This window comes from Terrapene carolina, unplaced genomic scaffold (genome assembly GCF_002925995.2).
Source record: "Terrapene carolina triunguis isolate 2854851 unplaced genomic scaffold, T_m_triunguis-2.0 Scaffold84, whole genome shotgun sequence".
In the NCBI taxonomy this organism is placed as follows: domain Eukaryota; kingdom Metazoa; phylum Chordata; order Testudines; family Emydidae; genus Terrapene; species Terrapene triunguis.
The window spans coordinates 5,645,152-5,662,480 of NW_020664435.1; the positions used below are offsets into that span (position 1 = coordinate 5,645,152).

General features: G+C 39.0%; 2 protein-coding genes across 3 annotated transcripts in view; both read left to right on the forward strand.

Moving 5' to 3' along the window:
* Positions 1 to 8,494, forward strand: part of SLC4A7 (solute carrier family 4 member 7) — a 66,525-nt gene extending 58,031 nt beyond the window's left edge. For both annotated transcript variants that reach the window (XM_026649369.1, XM_026649367.1), the window contains one exon: positions 3,848 to 8,494. In XM_026649369.1, the coding sequence (XP_026505154.1) occupies positions 3,848 to 3,929 (82 nt within the window). In that variant the 3' untranslated portion in view covers positions 3,930 to 8,494. The remainder of the gene's footprint in view (positions 1 to 3,847) is intronic.
* Positions 8,495 to 9,964: 1,470 nt separating this feature from the next.
* The window catches only part of NEK10 (NIMA related kinase 10), a 76,333-nt gene continuing 68,968 nt past the window's right edge, over positions 9,965 to 17,329 (forward strand). The window contains exon 1 of the mRNA XM_029911002.1: positions 9,965 to 10,027. The gene's annotated coding sequence lies outside the window, so the exon portion shown is untranslated. The remainder of the gene's footprint in view (positions 10,028 to 17,329) is intronic.

The following is a 17,329-nucleotide window of genomic DNA, read 5'->3' on the forward strand; positions in this document are numbered from 1 at the left end:
AGGGACACCATTCCTTACCCATTGTGGCTAATAGCCATTAATGGACTTAACCTTCATGAATTTATCCAGTTCTCTTTTAAACGCTGTTATAGTCCTAGCCTTCACAACCTCCTCAGGTAAGGAGTTCCACAAGTTGACTGTGTGCTGTGTGAAGAAGAACTTCCTTTTGTTTGTTTTAAACCTGCTGCCTATTAATTTCATTTGGTGACCCCTAGTTCTTGTATTATGGGAATAAGTAAATAACTTTTCCTTATCTACTTTCTCCACATCACTCATAATTTTATATCCTTCTAACATATCCCCCCTTAGTCTCCTCTTTTCCAAGCTGAAAAGTCCTAGCCTCTTTAATCTCTCCTCATATGGGACCCTCTCCAAACCCCTAATCATTTTAGTTGCCCTTCTCTGAACCTTTTCTAGTGCCAGTATATCTTTTTTGAGATGAGGAGACCACATCTGTACGCAGTATTCAAGATGGGGGCATACCATCGATTTATAGAAGGGCAATAATATATTCTCCGTCTTATTCTCTATGCCCTTTTGCTTGACAAACAGCTCTACTTTCTGGATGAGTGATTTCTTACTTTCATCTCTGACCCTCCAATCAGTTTCCATTTAAATTAGTTTGTTTCTGTTCTTTGATTCTCCAAGCTATATGGCTCCATTATGCAATAATTATAAAAGTGTCATTGGCCCTTTTTTTGGTACTGTCTATTAATGTTTTTCTATTGTGAGATAACACTTGATGTCCAAGAATGAATATCTTGTGCAGATGGTGTCTTTAAAGAAGGAAAAAATACTTACTGTACTTCTGCATCAAAGATCTCATGGAATTGTCACTCATCACTTGTTTACCTTAGAGTTTGATGGTTCTGTTCTTGATGTTATGGATTTCTCCTTTTGATAGTTACAGTTCTTCATGCATCCCTTGGGATGTTGTTACACTTAAATTTCAAAAATATATATATTAGTTTTTATGGTACATGTTACTGCAACATCCTTTTCTTTGGCTTTGACAAATGCATTCTTGCCCAGTCTCTCATCCATTCAGAATGCTGCTGCAAATATCCTTTTTCCTAGTTCATTGCTTTGACCATATCACCCCTCTCGCTGTATCCTCTCTGTTCTGTGTGTGTTAGTGTGCAAATCCAGTCACTGTAGAATGGCACAGGCACCCATCTATAGTTTTTCTTATTGTAATTCAACTAGTGATCAGGTAGAGTGGCTGTTGCTCTTGGGGGAGACATGTACATAAAGTTAGTGCCTGAAGATACTGAATAACCAGGAAATCAAAATAAATTAGTTTTTATGATTTAATATCTTATTACATGCAAAACGTATAAAGAATTTTAAAAAGCCCTTTAAAATGTAGCACAACAAATCAAATATGAAGCTAAGATTAAAGACCAATTCTGTGTACCATACATAACAATAAATGAGTCAGATATCAATCCAAATAAGGACAGGCTCAAAGGAGCAGCCGTAATTAATTAATTAATAGTAGAATAAGAAAAGAGGCTAGCCTAAAATTCAGCAAGTGCATTGCAACTTTGCACTGTGCTCATGCCAAAACTGTGAAGTCCAATAGTGTAAATGAGGTGTTCCCTTCCAAAATCATCTCTGTGCATGCCTGGTTTCCTGATTCAGACGACTATCAAGCATACATCTCATATTTTTAATCCAAAAATCTCTGCACCAGCCAGTCTGTGTCTGCAATAGAGGAGCAGAAGTGTTAGGTGTCCTGAGAATGCTCTGGCAACATTCTTACCCATAAAATTGAGAATGCTTTTGCTAATTTTAGTTTACTCTTCTTGCTCTTCCTGAATTAATCTGAAATCAGCAGTAACTCCCTTTTCCTGCTGCATATAGGTATCTCTAAATACAATCCCTTTCCAACCCAAGTTAAAATATTTCCAAGAAGTTTATTCTAATTGCTAAAAAGCCCAATATCTATTACAATTAGGCTGCAATAGCATGCAACAACAATAGCACAGTAACATTTAAGAACTGTTTTAGTCAGCTTGGAAGGACTGGTCAAAAGACAGAACATCAGAGTTCAGGTCTTTGATCTTGCATACCCAAGGTCAACTGTTCCCCCCCGAAAGAAATAAGAGATGAGGGAGGTTGAGAATGTACCTTGTATTGCTCTTCAGTGACCCTCCCTTTCCAATTACCTGATATTTGGAGCAGTATAGGTGGTAATCATGCCCTCTTTCCCTGTTTCATCAAATCCTAGATTTCTCCTTTCCATTTAAAAGGGATAATTTTCCCATTGGGTATTCTAAAGTTTAGAATATATTTTTAGTAAATAAATGTTACAACCATCTGAGCCCATTGCATCCTCCCTCGATGCCACCGGTAGATGCTGTTTGGACCCAACTGCTGGATCCCACATGCTCAAGGCTTGCTGGGTCTGATTAGAGATTAGGCATTGTTTGTCCCTTTGTCCGTGGGCACACTCTTGGGGTACAGATCCTTTGTCTGACACCCCTCCTTAGAAATGGGACTTCACAATCCAACTGCATAGGCACAGAAACTAGTGCTAGCCCCCTCCCAAGCTTACTCAGTAGGCTTGCATACTCTGAGTTCCACTGAAGCTGAGGACCATACAGTTTACTGTTTCCTTCCTCAGGCACAATGTGACAGTGAAAGCAAGTAACAGAGACTTTGCAAAGTAACTTCCAAACCAGTCACATTTCACTCACAGACCAAGCACAAGAGAGATACTGATTTAAGAAAAAATAAAAATACCTGCATTCAAATCCCTGCCTCAGTTTCCTTATCACTCTGAGAGTCCTTTGGGCTTTGGTCAGTGTCTCCTAGGGAACCCAAGATCGTTCCTTCTCTTCCTGCACAGTTTGCCTTCTAGTTCTTGTTGCTTATAAAAAGGCCATTGAAAAGACCCTTCTTTTATAAAGTTCCAGTTCCCCCTGCTAAATGACTGCTCTGAGCGGCTTGAAGTTTCTTGTTAGGTAATCTGTTGCTTAGTTAGGGCCTACCTGAGAAAGGACTAGAATCATAGAATATTAGGGTTGGAAGAGACCTCAGGAGGTCATCTAGTCCAATCCTCTGCTCAGAGCAGGACCAACACCAACTAAATCATCCAGTAGTCATCCAGACTACTTTGGGTGGCAGCCAGCTCATTGTTCATGGTGTCTTTTATTTGAATAAAAGAGTTTAGGTGAACAACTCCTGATGGTTCTCCTTTGTTAACCCTCCACTAGGCACAAGTATTTCTCCAGACATCTCCTGGAATCCCAATCCAATATGGAGGTTAAAAGGCAAAAGTTTAGGCACAGTACAGTTTTACAATCAAGATGGTGTTCACAAAACAAAATGGAGTTTGCAGATTGTTATGGATAAATGCAAACAGATACTAATCCATCAAAAAATGTCTGTGATATAAATTGAATTTATGACAAATGTTTCTCCCTCAACCCCCACACCTCCAAAAAACCAAAACACTTTTCCCACTTCCATATAATTAACAAAATTAAATTTCCCTGAAAATAATTAAAGGATGTAAATACTATTGTTTGGTACACATTTTAGTGTCGATACATTTAAATGGCAAAATGCATCATTTTCTGATAGGGCAAATCACAGTTCACAAGAATCTTACTTCAGGGTTGGAATGCAATAGCAGAATGGCATGCAAGATTTTACTTTTAGGTTTGTTTGCAGCCTTTTCAAACTAGTACTGCGTGTATGAGATTTTTATTATAAATGCATCCATCTATAAGAATCTCTCAAACTTTGGATGCTTGCATGCTAAAGTTTGGAAGTGCTTGGCTTAATCTTTTTGTCAGTTTTTTTGGAGACCATAAACCTTTGTCTTTACTTTCAACAGCCCTGAGAAACCAGAAAGTGTGAAAATAAGCATGGAAGATTCACCTATAATGAAGTATGTGGATGCTGAAACATCATTATAGAACGAAATCAAGGGGAATTATGTATGTGTGTGTGTTTGTATATGTATATATCACTGTAGGATATCATACCATTGAATGGTGATTTCCATGTTTCTTTAAGAAGTATCACATGTTTGACTCTGCAGTTATTAGCACTGTAGATACTATACGTGTATAATGAGATGTTCATACAAGTAAGATGGGTGGTGATCACTCCTCAAATATTTATTTTATTGGAAATTTTATTTTCATTTTTTAAATAGGAAGATTGAAATGAATGCATATTCTTTTTGGTAATCAATATGTGCATAAATGTCAAATCAGCTTTTGCTGATAATTATTGGTCCACATTACTTAGTATGTTGTAATATGTCTCTGTTGTAACTTCTTCTGCTACAGAATTTTGTTTTCAGTGCAGGCAATTACATTTGAGATTTTTTGCAGGGAAAGCACAGATTATGTCAGTTTCCATAGAACAAATGTTAATGTGCCATTACATAAACTACATATTTGACTTTTCTCCACTATATGATGATGATCTCTCTGGATTCTGTGATTCATATTTCATGGCATTGGCCTTTCAACCATAAACTGATACGTGATGTAGTCCTTAAAATATATATAATGCTGTTCCATCCCCTTTTTTTAAAAAATCTATTCTTCAAATCCTATTATATTACTCAATAGCAATACGGGTCCTCTTTAAATGTAGTTTTAATCTCAAATCAGTATTTGATATTTCTGGAAGCTCAATGTTTAAGTAATGTAAAATGGATCTCTAACAGAAATAATTTAGTATGTGTTTGGTTGATAACTATTTATTAGAGCACATTATATTATAGTCTTGAACTCTTAGAGATATGTTCTCTTCTCTCTGTGTATGCATAACTTCTGTTGTCAATAATGGAAGACACATGTTCTCAGAGAGGAGACTGGAGCCTTTCCAGCATCTCTTGTCCTCATCAGAATGTCTTTTTCTTGAATTAGGCTTTATTCTTTTTTTAATTTATAAAATGTTTGACTAATTTATCACCAGTTGGTTATAATTCTGAGATAGCTTTATGACCAGTATTTTATGGATTACAAATTACCTTGGGTTTTGTGTTTACAGTTCTGATCCTTTCCATTTTAAAGGGCATATTTGGTAGCATATTAACCTCAATTTTTTTAAAAATGTTTTATTTATTTTAATTGGTATGAATCTTAATGCTGTGTAAACCAAATTTGAAAAAGTTAATATTTGTATACTAAAGTAAATTTGATTTATTGGGGTCCTCGGACATTTAGATGGAACACATCAACTGCATTCTCAGTGAACTAAGTTATTGTACTGGTATCTCCAACCCCTGCAATGTTTAGTGTGAGCATTTGTATTTGAGGAAATGTTTTAATTTTATGTAAAGATCAAAATCTTGATCACTTACCTGTTTTCACTGTTGATGTTTTTTGCCTTATTCTTGGGGTTTTTTTGGTGTTTCTTTATTTTCTCAAATGATTTATCTAAATTTTGAGCTGCTAACAGCATTTGCTAGGCCCATAATAGTTTTAAGTACAAACGACATATATTAAAAATAGAGGCAACTATTTTCAAAAGCACCCACCTTTGGCTTAAATCTGCTGCTCCTATTGAAATTAATGAGAGTTTTACCTTTGATTTTATGCTTCAGCTCTCATTAACTTCAAAGGGAGCAGAATTAAGCCAAGGCAATGTTTTTCAAAATACTACTTAACATGGAGCTGGGTGCTGGCAATTTGGGGTGAGGATAATTTTACAATAAAACTAAAAACAGTAATTGGGTATGGTGGAAATATTGCTAGTGGCATTAAAGTTACACTAAAAAGTTAAACTTTACATAGATTACCATCCCCTTTAATTGTAATCATGATATAGTAAAATGGTGCTGCTGAGGTTAGGCTGAATTCCAGGGGAAAAAAATAAGTTTTTTGACACAAACAACAATACAAAGCAGTATGAATAATGCTATGCAAACTGACATCACAATAATGGCTAAAGTCTGAGCAAAATCAAATAAGGTCTGCACTATCAATTTGACTAATATTGAGTCAGGCACAGTATAGGTGTTTCTTCATTCCTGGGTGTGTGTTTGGCCTGTTTCTTAGCCTGAACATATGCTCCTTCAAGGAACATGTTTTTCCTCTGGTTGAAATAAGATATATAGTAGAATTATGGCTCTCTCTCCCAAATTCTCCTCAAACCTCACAAAGAATGAAGTCCATGTCTGCAAGTCAACTCTTGACTGTTAAGTATCTTCTTTCTGATATAGTCAAGAAGGAGAATAAAAACTTCTCTGCCAGTGTACATAGCATTATCCACAGTGCTTTTTTTACTTACTGGTCTTCCTTTAGCATTTTATTTTTCCATGTCCACAGCTGCACAACAGTTTCCAAAGACCCAAACCGACATCACAGGTCTTGAGATTTTTAACCCTTTAATGCCAGAGTTCAGGGTTTCATGACACTGAACATTTTGCATCTGGTTTCCATTGCCAAAGAGTTAATAAGTTTTGGCTACTTTACAGGAAGTGGGTATTTTTCAATTTAAAGTAAAAATTTGGAATTCTCTTAGAATCACAGTATTCCTTTAATTCTGTTGAATAATGTAAATAATTAATCAGTGCCAGAAATACCATGACTTGCAAAGTTGTTTACATTTTGTTCCAATGTTCTTGGTTAATAATGTGTTATATTCTCACTTCTTTTTAACCACTGGACATCAGAATCAGACATGGTATTACATGCATAAAAACCCAGTGGTAACTTATGTTTAAGTAATTTACTGCTTATTTTTTACTTTGTATAAATGTTGTTTCCTTCTCTGCATTAAAAAAAAAAAAATCATGTATACAGCTAAAGTAAAATAGTGAAGGACATAGTTTCCTGTACTTATATATATAAATGTTCCCTTAGTAGGTGTAAATGAGCAGTGATAATTACTGTACACTGAGTTATCTTGGGGTAAAACTTAAAATTAAGCCAATATTTTTCCATTCTAACAATGGAATAAAAAAACCAGCCCTGCACTTTTTAGATGCCTTGTTTGCCAGGGATGGAGCTTAATGCTACTGTGTATCTGGCTGCAGAGCCACCTCAGGAAATTCCTTTTGATCCTTTTTAATTTATTTATAAAGATGTATGTTTACGTAAATATAGGTCTTAATTTTGACCACTCAATTCAAATATCCCCTAAAAGGTCTCATTTACAAAGCAGTCATTTTTAAACATTAACTTTAGAAAAACTCATTTTTAGTATTTTCTTATGTATTACAAGAAACACATTTCTAATTCTGTTTTAGATGTGCCCAAGTTAATTATACTTTCCTCTTTGTTTTAATGTATATGGTTTTTTAAGTAAAAAATGCAAAATGTTCCAGGTTGCCAAGTTTATCATCACAAAACTTGTAGGACAAAATTTAGAGCCACTAGTGTTTTGGGTTTTTTTCAGCCAAACGTATTAACTATTTCTCTTATGTTTAACAAAACCTCTCCCAGTATCTTTCATTTCAAATGCATTTATCTGTGTAAACAGTAGTTTTCTAAAGTTTTCCCTTTGCAAAGGCAGATTCAAAGTGCTATCAAATATAACTGTAATAAATAGGTGTAATGTAACAGAGCCTGTAGCATAATAAAGGGTTATATGTTGTACATAAATTCTGTAAATGCAAAATAACTTAATTGGTTCATATTGTTTTAAATTCACAAACGTAGAATTTGTAGGGCATTAACACCACATGTTGATTCTAATTTGCTTTTGTTTCATATGATTAGTAATTCAGTGTTTTAAAATTACTCCTCTAGGTCACATCCATTATCTAGCATAGTATGAGTGTGTGAAGGGTGGCTTGTTTATATCAACAGTAATTTATTTTATAGAAAATAAATTTAAGACTACAGGCACACAGTTTTGAGTCTATGAAAAAGTAGTGTTATAAATGCAAAAGAAATTTGCCTAGTGATTTTAATTAAAAATGAATTTTATTTTGTAACTTTTTTTAGTAAAATTGTCAACTGTAGGAAAAACTTTTAGTTGGAATTGATATTAACCTAAAGACTTTTTCATATTGAATTTAGTACATATTGACACTTATTTGGAGTTCTTGCAGTAATGTGTCAGACATCCAGGGTTTTTCTAAATAGTGACTTATTGGTAAAAGACGACATGGCATTTATAACCTTTTTTTCCCTTCTGTTGTTGATATGTGATTCACATTGTTTTTTATGTCTTCCAATGTTCAGCACATTTAACTGAACAACATTTTTAATTTTAGTATTCATTATATTTGGTCACTTGTGATGTAATTACATACAATACAGTTCCAACTTTTTATGACTGCTTTTCTAAATAAAAAAATAATGCTTTTACTTTTATAATAAAACCCAAAGCAAGTTAAACATTATTCCATATGGAGAAACAATGTTTTAAGTTTATATGAAGTACACAAAATTCTCTGACGTCTCTAATGTAAAAGATCCAGCCTTTGTAATTTGTTTAATTGTGATTAGAAGAAAGTTATTTTTTGTAATGTTTCAAAAAGTTGGCAAAAGCAATAAAAATCTACTGAACTGAATTAAATGTTTTAATTTCTACTTCCATGCAAATATGTAAATGTCAAGTACAGGATTAATGGCACTGATTATAAAGCTGTTCCAGTCTCTCTCTCTCTCTCTCTCTCTCTCTCTCTCTCTTTCTGGTAAGGGACAGACAGCCTTGAAAAATAATGTGTTGCATCTGCTGACATTTGCAGACTTTTCTGATTTATGGAGTGATGTGTGTGCTCTATTTGTCTACACATGAAAGTTATTCTGGAATAACTCCATGTGTGCACACATTATGGAATAGCTGTTCCTGAATAGCTATTATAGAATAACTCCATGTGTAGACAGGCACTAAGTATCTGAGCAAATAATCTATATCTGTTGTGCTGTAAATGTGCCAGAATTAGTCTGTATTTTATGACATTCTGACAGAATGATTCTGTAAGTGTTAAATTTATGACTTTCTAACCAGATTTAGAAATTGCCCAAATTATGAGTACTCAATCAAAACTGGATTAGGTGTGTTAAAATGAAATAACCAAAATTTCCAACCAAATAACCAAAAAGACTATGGCTTCCAGGGAAGACAGGTTTCTTCTGATTTACTGTGTACAGTAAATTTCAATACAGTTATTAAAAGCATGCCACCACGTACTTCCACCTTCCATTATAAATACTTATTTTAATTTTAGCCTCTTTATGAGTTGGATAACTGGTGTGGATTGAAAACCTATGTAGATAAAATTTCGCCAAGTTGGGGTTTTTTTTGGGGGGGGGGAGGGACCTTGCAGTGTTTGAGTTGCAGGTCCTGTAACTGCTTGAACTAACTGTATGGAAATTTTAAAGACGGTAACTCCTGGTGGGCCCGGAGCCTGGCTGTATTTAAGGGCAATAAGTTGCAAATAAGCATAGCTATTAGAGTGTTTTAGAGCGGACCCCTTTGGGGCGTAGTCCCGCTCTGAATGGGATTTTTGTGCCTTGGTTCAGCGGGACCGGGGTCGGAGCGCTTCCAGCGGCGGGGACCCGCGCGTCGGGGCGAGAGAGCGGCTCGGGGGGGAAGGGGCCGCAGCGCTCTATGCTCCCAGCACCCTCCCGCCCCCGCGCATGCCACCCCCGGGGCGCTGAGGCGGCCGGAGCAGGCCGGGCTGCCTCCCTCCTCTTTCCGAGCTCGCCCAGAGCCAGCGCCGCTTCGCTCCTGGGCCCCACCTGGGGGAAGCCGCTGCCCTGCACCCGCTCGGGGCCCCTAGCCCCAGTACAGTGACCCGATCCCACCGAGTTACTTGGCCGAGCTTGACCCCGGAGCGTTGCTGTGGCCATGGCAACAGCGGCGGCGTTTAGCTGTCTCTATGGTGCCCGGCACCTTGTAGCAAGGAGGACAGCGATTGGACGGGGAACTCGGCGTCTCCGAAGAAGGAGTGATCTGATTGGCTGCGATGCTGTCAGTTGATTTAAAAAAAACAAACTCGGGGGCTGCGGCAAGAGGAGCGTGGCCCGGGGGGCACCGGAGCGAAGCGAACAGGGGCTTCCCCGAGGATTAGCCCCTCGCCACCTCCCGCCGCCGCGCAGTGAGTAGGAGGGAGCCCGCTGCCGGGTTGGGTAGCGTGAGGGGCGCCGGGGCCCGGCCATAGGCGGGTAACGGGACCCTCCCCGCGGGGCGTGCGCCCCTCCCCCGAGAGAGGCCGGGAAATAACTGGCCAGCGGGACGCTGGACAAAGCGGCCGCCGCCAGCGGGACTGACCCGAGGTGCTGGTCAGCAGGAGGCCGGTGTGTCTTGGATCGCAGGGAAGGTGGCGGGTCCGAAAGCAGGGAGGTCGCTGCCCCTGTCCCTTCTGTTTGTGAGTCCTGGGACGGGGATCGAGGCCCCCTCAAATTGGGCTGGGGGAAGAGCCATCAGACCCAGGCCACCACTGAACACCAGGGACAACATATGAAACAACAGGGACGGCAGTGAGATCAAAGGCTGAAAATCAGGGATCCGGAGGTGACACCCAGCAGAGAACCCCTGACAGCACCAGCTGCTTCTCCCAGGTCTCTGAGGTGTCTGGACACTGCCCAGAGGAACTCTGCCCAGAGGTCTGATTGGATAAGGGATGCCCCTGTCCGTGCTGATCGGGGGAAGGGACACCCGAGGGATTCCCTTTAGTTCTGAGCTCTACCTCACCGGAGATGTGTTAACAAGTTTGGCGGAATGAGAGGGACTTGGAGAGTTAAATACACACAGTTTCTGCCTAGCATTTCAAACTGGGTTTGAAAAAGCAATCTGATAACTTTTTGCAAGTACACCTCTACCCCGATATAACGCTGTCCTCGGGAGCCAAAAAATCTTACCGTGTTATAGGTGAAACTGCATTATATCGAACTTGCTTTGATCTGCCGGAGCGCTCAGCTCCCCCCGCCCCCCCCCCCGGAGCACTGCTTTACTGCGTTATATCCGAATTCATGTTATATCAGGTCGCGTTATATCAGGGTAGAGGTGTAACCCCTTGAGAATATGTACAAACTCAGTCTGAACAGTCTAAAAAAAATAAAGTAACATCAGCAGATTCAAGGGAAGATATCTCAGAGGTGAGTCGGACCAGCTAATAGAAGAGAACACTGCTAAAATAGAGATTCCATAATACTTTTACCTGCTAAACACAGTCTAGTTACATAGTTCTGCCCCCATCTGACCCCAAATCCCAGTTGTGGAAATTGAAAAGGGACCAAATTATTGATGCTTTAATCTATCATCATAATTTCCAAACCTCCCAGTCACCAACAGCATTCCCAAAAAGGTCTGTCTGATGGCACAGAAAATGGATTTGAGAGAGTTGGATTGTTATCCCTGCTCTGTTACAGACTTGCTGTATAACTCTCTGCAACCGCTTAACCTCTGTTGCCACATCTGTAAACAGAGATTTAGCAGGATAGACTCAGGCAGGATCTGGGTCTTGAGCTGGATAAATGTGCACATGAACCCACAGTGCTCGGATTGAATTATTTGTATGGAGGGAGAATGTTGGATTCCACCATAGGAACTAGGGAGATTGCTTTGGAAGGACAAAGAGCCAGCAGTGCCATGAACATATTGATTTGTTATGGGAAATCTAGGCCTGTTTAGGCTTAATCCTTTGCTGGACTTAAAATTAAAAAGGTTGTAGAACAGTTTTTGAACTAAGGGCTGAGGGAAAGCCGACAGGTGCGGAGGAGCACGTGGTTCAGACAGAGGTATCCCTTAGGGTATCTATTAATGGAGATTCTCTATGTCCTAGTGAGGAGAGGATGGAAGATGATAAAATACAGGTAGGACGAGAAACAGTCAAATGAAAAAAGTCCCATTCAGTTACATCATATAATGGCAGACAGCTAAAAAATGACAAGTTTTTAAAGTGCTTATATACAAATGCTAAAGTCTAAATAATAAGATGGGTGAACTAGAGTACCTTGTATTAAATGACGATATTGATATAATAGGCATCACAGAAACTTGATGGAATGGGGATAATCAATGGGACACAGTGATACCAAGGTACAAAATATATCGGAAGGACCGAACAGGTCATTCTGGTGCAGGAGTGACCATTTCTACTATATGTGAAAGAAAGTGTAGAATTAAATGAAGTGAAAATATTAAACGAACCAAACTGTACCATAGAATCTCTATGGATAGTAATTCCATGCTCTAATAATAAAAATATAGCAGTAGAGATATATTACCGACCACCTGACCAGGATGGTGATAGTGACTGTGAAATGCTCAGGGAGATGAGAGGTTATTAAAATAAAAAACTCCATAATAATGGGGGATTTCAGCTATCCCTATATTGACTGGGTACATATCACCTCAGGGAGGGATGCAGAGATAGTTTCTTGATACCTTAAATGACTGCTTCTTGGAGCAGCTGATCCTGAAACCCACCAGAGGAGAGGCAATTCTTGATTTAGTCCTAAGTGGAGCACAAGATCTGGTCCAAAAGGTGGACCGGTTGGTAATAGTGACCATAATATAATTAAATTTAACATCCCTGTAGTGGGGAAAACACCACAGCAGCCCAACATGGTAGCATTTAATTTCAGAAAGGGGGACTACACAAAAATGAGGAAGTTAATTAAACAGAAATTAAAAGGTACAGTGCAAAAAGTGAAATCCCTCCAAGCTGCATGGAAACTTCTTAAAGACACCATAATAGAGGCTTAACTTAAATGTATACCCCAAATTTAAAAACATAGTAAGAGAACCAAAAAGGTGCCACTGTGGCGAAACAACAAAGTAAAAAAAGCAGTGAGAGGCAAAAAGGCAGCCTTTAAAAATTGGAAGTTAAATAGTGAGGAAAATAGAAAGGAACATAAATTCTGGCAAATGAAGTGTAAAAATAGTATAAAAAGTGTAAAAATTGGAAGGCCAAAAAAGAATTTGAAGAACAGCTAGCCAAAGACTCAAGAAGTAATAGCAAAAAAAATTAAGTACATCAGAAGCAGGAAGCCTGCTAAACAACCAGTGGGGCCACTGGACGATCGAGATGCTAAAGGAGCACTCAAGGACGATAAGGCCATTGCGGAGAAACTAAATTAATTCTTTGCATCGGTCTTCACTGCTGAGGATGTGAGGTAAATTCCCGAACCTGAGCCATTCTTTTTAGCTGACAAATCTGAGGAACTGTCCCAGATTGAGGTGTCATTAGAGGAGGTTTTGGAACAAATTGATAAGCTAAACAGGAATAAATCACCAGGACCAGATGGTATTCACCCAAGAGTTTTGAAGGAACTAAAATATGAAATTGTACAACTGTAGTGTGTAACCTGTCATTTAAATCAGCTTCTGTACCAAATGACTGGGGGATAGCTAATGTGATGCCAATTTTTAAAAAAGGGCTCCAGATGTGATCCCGGCAATTACAGACTGGTAAGCCTGACTTCAGTACCAGGCAAACTGGTTGAAACTATAGTAAAGAAGAGAATTGTCAGACACATATATGAACATAATTTGTTGGGGAAGAGTCAACATGGTTTTTGTAAAGGGAAATCATGCCTCACCAATCAACTAGAATTCTTTGAGGGGTCAACAAGAATGTGGACAAGGGGGATCCAGTGGATAGAGTGTACTTTGACAAGGTCCCTCACCAAAGGCTCTTAAGCAAAGTAAGCTGTCATGGGATAAGAGGGAAGGTCCTCTCATGGATCGGTAACTGTTTAAAAGAAAACAAAGGGTAGGAATAAATGGTCAGTTTTCAGAATGGAGAGAGGTAAATAGTGGTGTCCCCCAGTGGTCTGTACTGGGACCAGTCCTATTCAACATATTCATAAATGGAAAAAGGGGTAAACAATGAGGTGGCAAAATTTGCAGATGATACAAAACTACTCAAGATAGTTAAGTCCCAGGCAGACTTCGAAGAGCTACAAAAGGATCTCTCAAAACTGGGTGACTGGGCAACAAAATGGCAGGTGAAATTCAGTGTTGATAAATACAAAGTAATGTACACTGGAAAACATAATCCCAACTATACATATAAAATGATGGGGTCTAAATTAGCTGTTACCACTCAAGAAAGAGATCTTGGAGTCATTGTGGATAGTTCTTTGAAAACATCCACTCAATGTGCAGCGGCCGTCAAAAAAGCAAACAGAATGTTGGGAATCATTAAGAAAGGGATAGATAATAAGACAGAAAATATATTGCCTCTATACAAACCCATGGTATACCTACATCTTGAATACTGCATGCAGATGTGGTTGCCCCATCTCAAAAAAGATATATTGGAATTGGAAAAGGTTCAGAAAATGGCAACAAAAATTATTAGGGGTATGGAATAGCTTCTGTATGAGGAGAGATTAATAAGACTGAGACTTTTCATCTTGGAAAAGAGACGACTAAGGGGAGATATGATTGAAGTCTATAAAATCATGACTGGTGTGGAGAAAGTAAATAAGGAAGAGTTATTGACTCCTCATAACACAAGAACTAGGGGTCACCAAATGAAATTAATGGGCAGCAGGTTTAAAACAAACAAAACAAAGTCTTTTTTCACACAACGTACAGTCAACCTGTGGAGCTCTTTGCCAGACGATGTTGTGGAGGCCAAGTCTATAACAGGGTTCAAAAAAGAACTAGTAAATTCATGGAGAATAGGTCCATCGATGGCTATTAGCCAGCATGGGAAGGGATGGTGTCCCTAGCCTCTGTTTGCCAGAAGCTGGGAATGGGCGACAGGGGATGGATCACTTGATGATTACCTGTTCTGTTCATTTCCCCTGGGGCACTTGGCATTGGCCAGTGTTGGAAGACAGGATACTGGGCTAGATGGACCTTTAGTCTGACCCAGTATGACTGCTCTTATGTTCTTATGTTAATACTTCCATATCTCACAGGAGTGTTGTGAGACTTCAGCAATGTTTGTAAAACACTTTGGAGGCTTGGGACCGAAGAAGTGCAAAGTGTTGTTTGTTAGTATCGGGTTTGCTCTAATATACAATATGAAAACTCCTCTAAATAAATGATTAATCCAAGTTAAATATTAATAAAATTATACCTGCAGATCTGTAAAAATACTTGACATAGATAAATGTGAAGACTTCTAGATTGATACAGTTTGCAAAAGTCATTGAAAATAGATGAGTTCCTCTTTAAGAATGCCTAAATGGATACATGAGCTTGGAATCTTTTGGCAAACATTGTCCACAGGGCCCCAAGTTTAACTTCCTTTCTCTGGCTATTATAGAACCACTCTTCATTCCAACTGGCAAAGGGGCAGTGAGCTCAGAGTGCAGAGCAGTATCTTTGATGCTTCCCATGTCAGGGTTCATCCTTTTTTCTAACCTATGGGCATTATATTTGTATATAGCTAGTTTGTTACGTTTTTTAAAAAGGTATACTGATTGCTATACATTTAAAATGCCAACCCTACCATCACTTTGTCTTTTTGTTTGCATTTAATAACTAATTCAAAGTTAAGGTTCTTATGTTTACTAGCTTGTCACTGTGATAATTCATATTGTCAAAGCTCTGTGATGCCTACCCCGTGGTGCATGCCATTTGTTAATATAAAAGGAAAATATGTACATGTATCAGGTTGTCAAGGAAGAAAAATAAATCCTTTCATGATAAATATTAGCTATACGAGGTGGCATAAAAAATAATCTGTCCTGTATATTTTGAAATAGTGACTTACTGACAGGCACCCATGACCACAAAAGAAAAATAAAAGCAATGAAATAACAAAGTCAAATAAATAAGCGACTCTCAGGACTTTCTCAAATCAGCTGTTCAGTTCTCTTCTAATTTCTACTCCTTCCTGTCCTTGGGCCCAATCCTATAAAGTGCTGACAACCTCCTGAGATGCGCTGACTACCCTCATCTAGTAGGAGTGGGCCTGGTTCATATCTCTGTGAACTGGGCAGAAAGCTGGACTTTGATTCAGAGCTGAATTGGGCATTCCCTTAATGAGATCTACCTTTTTTGTAGTCCCTGACTTTCTGACACTCTCAACTTAAAAATGTATATGTTGCAATGAACACATTTCTATACGTATGTTACTAAAAACATCTTGGATTCTTTTTCCAGAACCTCAACCACCTCCTCCTGTAATAGACCTATAACCTCTGACTGAATTACTGAAGTCCTCATATTATGATTTAAAGACTTAAAGTTACAGAGAATCTGCCATTTACTCTAGTTTAAACCAGCAAGTGACCTGTGCCCCATGCTGCAGAGGAAAACAACCTCTCCCCCAATCTGACCTGGGGGAAAATTCCTTCCCAACCCAAAATATGGTGATCAGTTAGACCCTGAGCATGATGCAAAACCCACCAGCCAGACAGCTGGGAAATAATTCTCTGTAGTAACTCAGAGCCCTCCCTATCTAGTGCCCCATCTCCATCCATTGGGGATATTTGCTACTAGTAGTCGAAGATGGGCCATATGCCATTATAGGCAAGCTCATCATACCACCCTCTCCATAAACTTACAAGGCTCAGTCTTGAAGCCAGTTAGGTTTTTTGCCCCCACTGGTCCCCTTGGGAGACTGTTCCAGGACTTCACTCCGCTGATGGTAAGAAACATTCACTTAATTTCAAGCCTAAACTTGTTGATGGCCAGTTTATATCCATTTATTCTTGTGGTAACATTGGTGCATAACTTAAATAATTATTCTCCCTCCCTGGTATTTATCCCTTTGATGTATGTCTAGAGAGCAGTCATATCTTCTCTCAGCCTTCATTTGGCTAGGCTAAACAAGCCAAGCTCCTTGTGTCTCCTCTTATAAGGTAGGTTTACCATTCCCCTGATCATCCTAGTAGCCATTCTCTGCATCTGTTCCAGTTTGAATTCATCTTTCTTAAACATGGGAGACCAGAACTGCACACACTATTCCAGATGAGGTTTGACCAGTGGCTTGCATAATGGCAATAACACTTCCCTATCTCTACTGGAAATACCTCACCTGATCCATCCTAGGATTGCATTAGCCTTTTTCACGGCTGCATCTCATTGGTGGCTCATAGTCATCCTGTGATCAGCCAATACACCCAGGTCCTTCGCTTCTTCTGTCACTTCCAACTGATAAGTCCCCAGCTTATAGCAAAAATTATTGTTGTTAGTCCCTAAGTGCATCACTTTGTACTATTAAATTTCATCCCATTTCTATTACTCCAATTTTCAAGGTCCTCCAGATCTTTTTGTATGATATTCCGCACCTCCTCCATATTGGCAATATCTCCCAACTTTGTGTCATCTTCAAATTTTATTAGCACATTCGCACTTTTTGTACCTGTTGTGACGGGTTGGATCACAGAAACTCCCTGGGAGCTGCCACCTGATGTGCCAAGACTACTTCTACCCCTGCCTTCCCTGCCAGCTCAGGACTCCAGCACCCTGTCTTGCTGAGCCAGACACA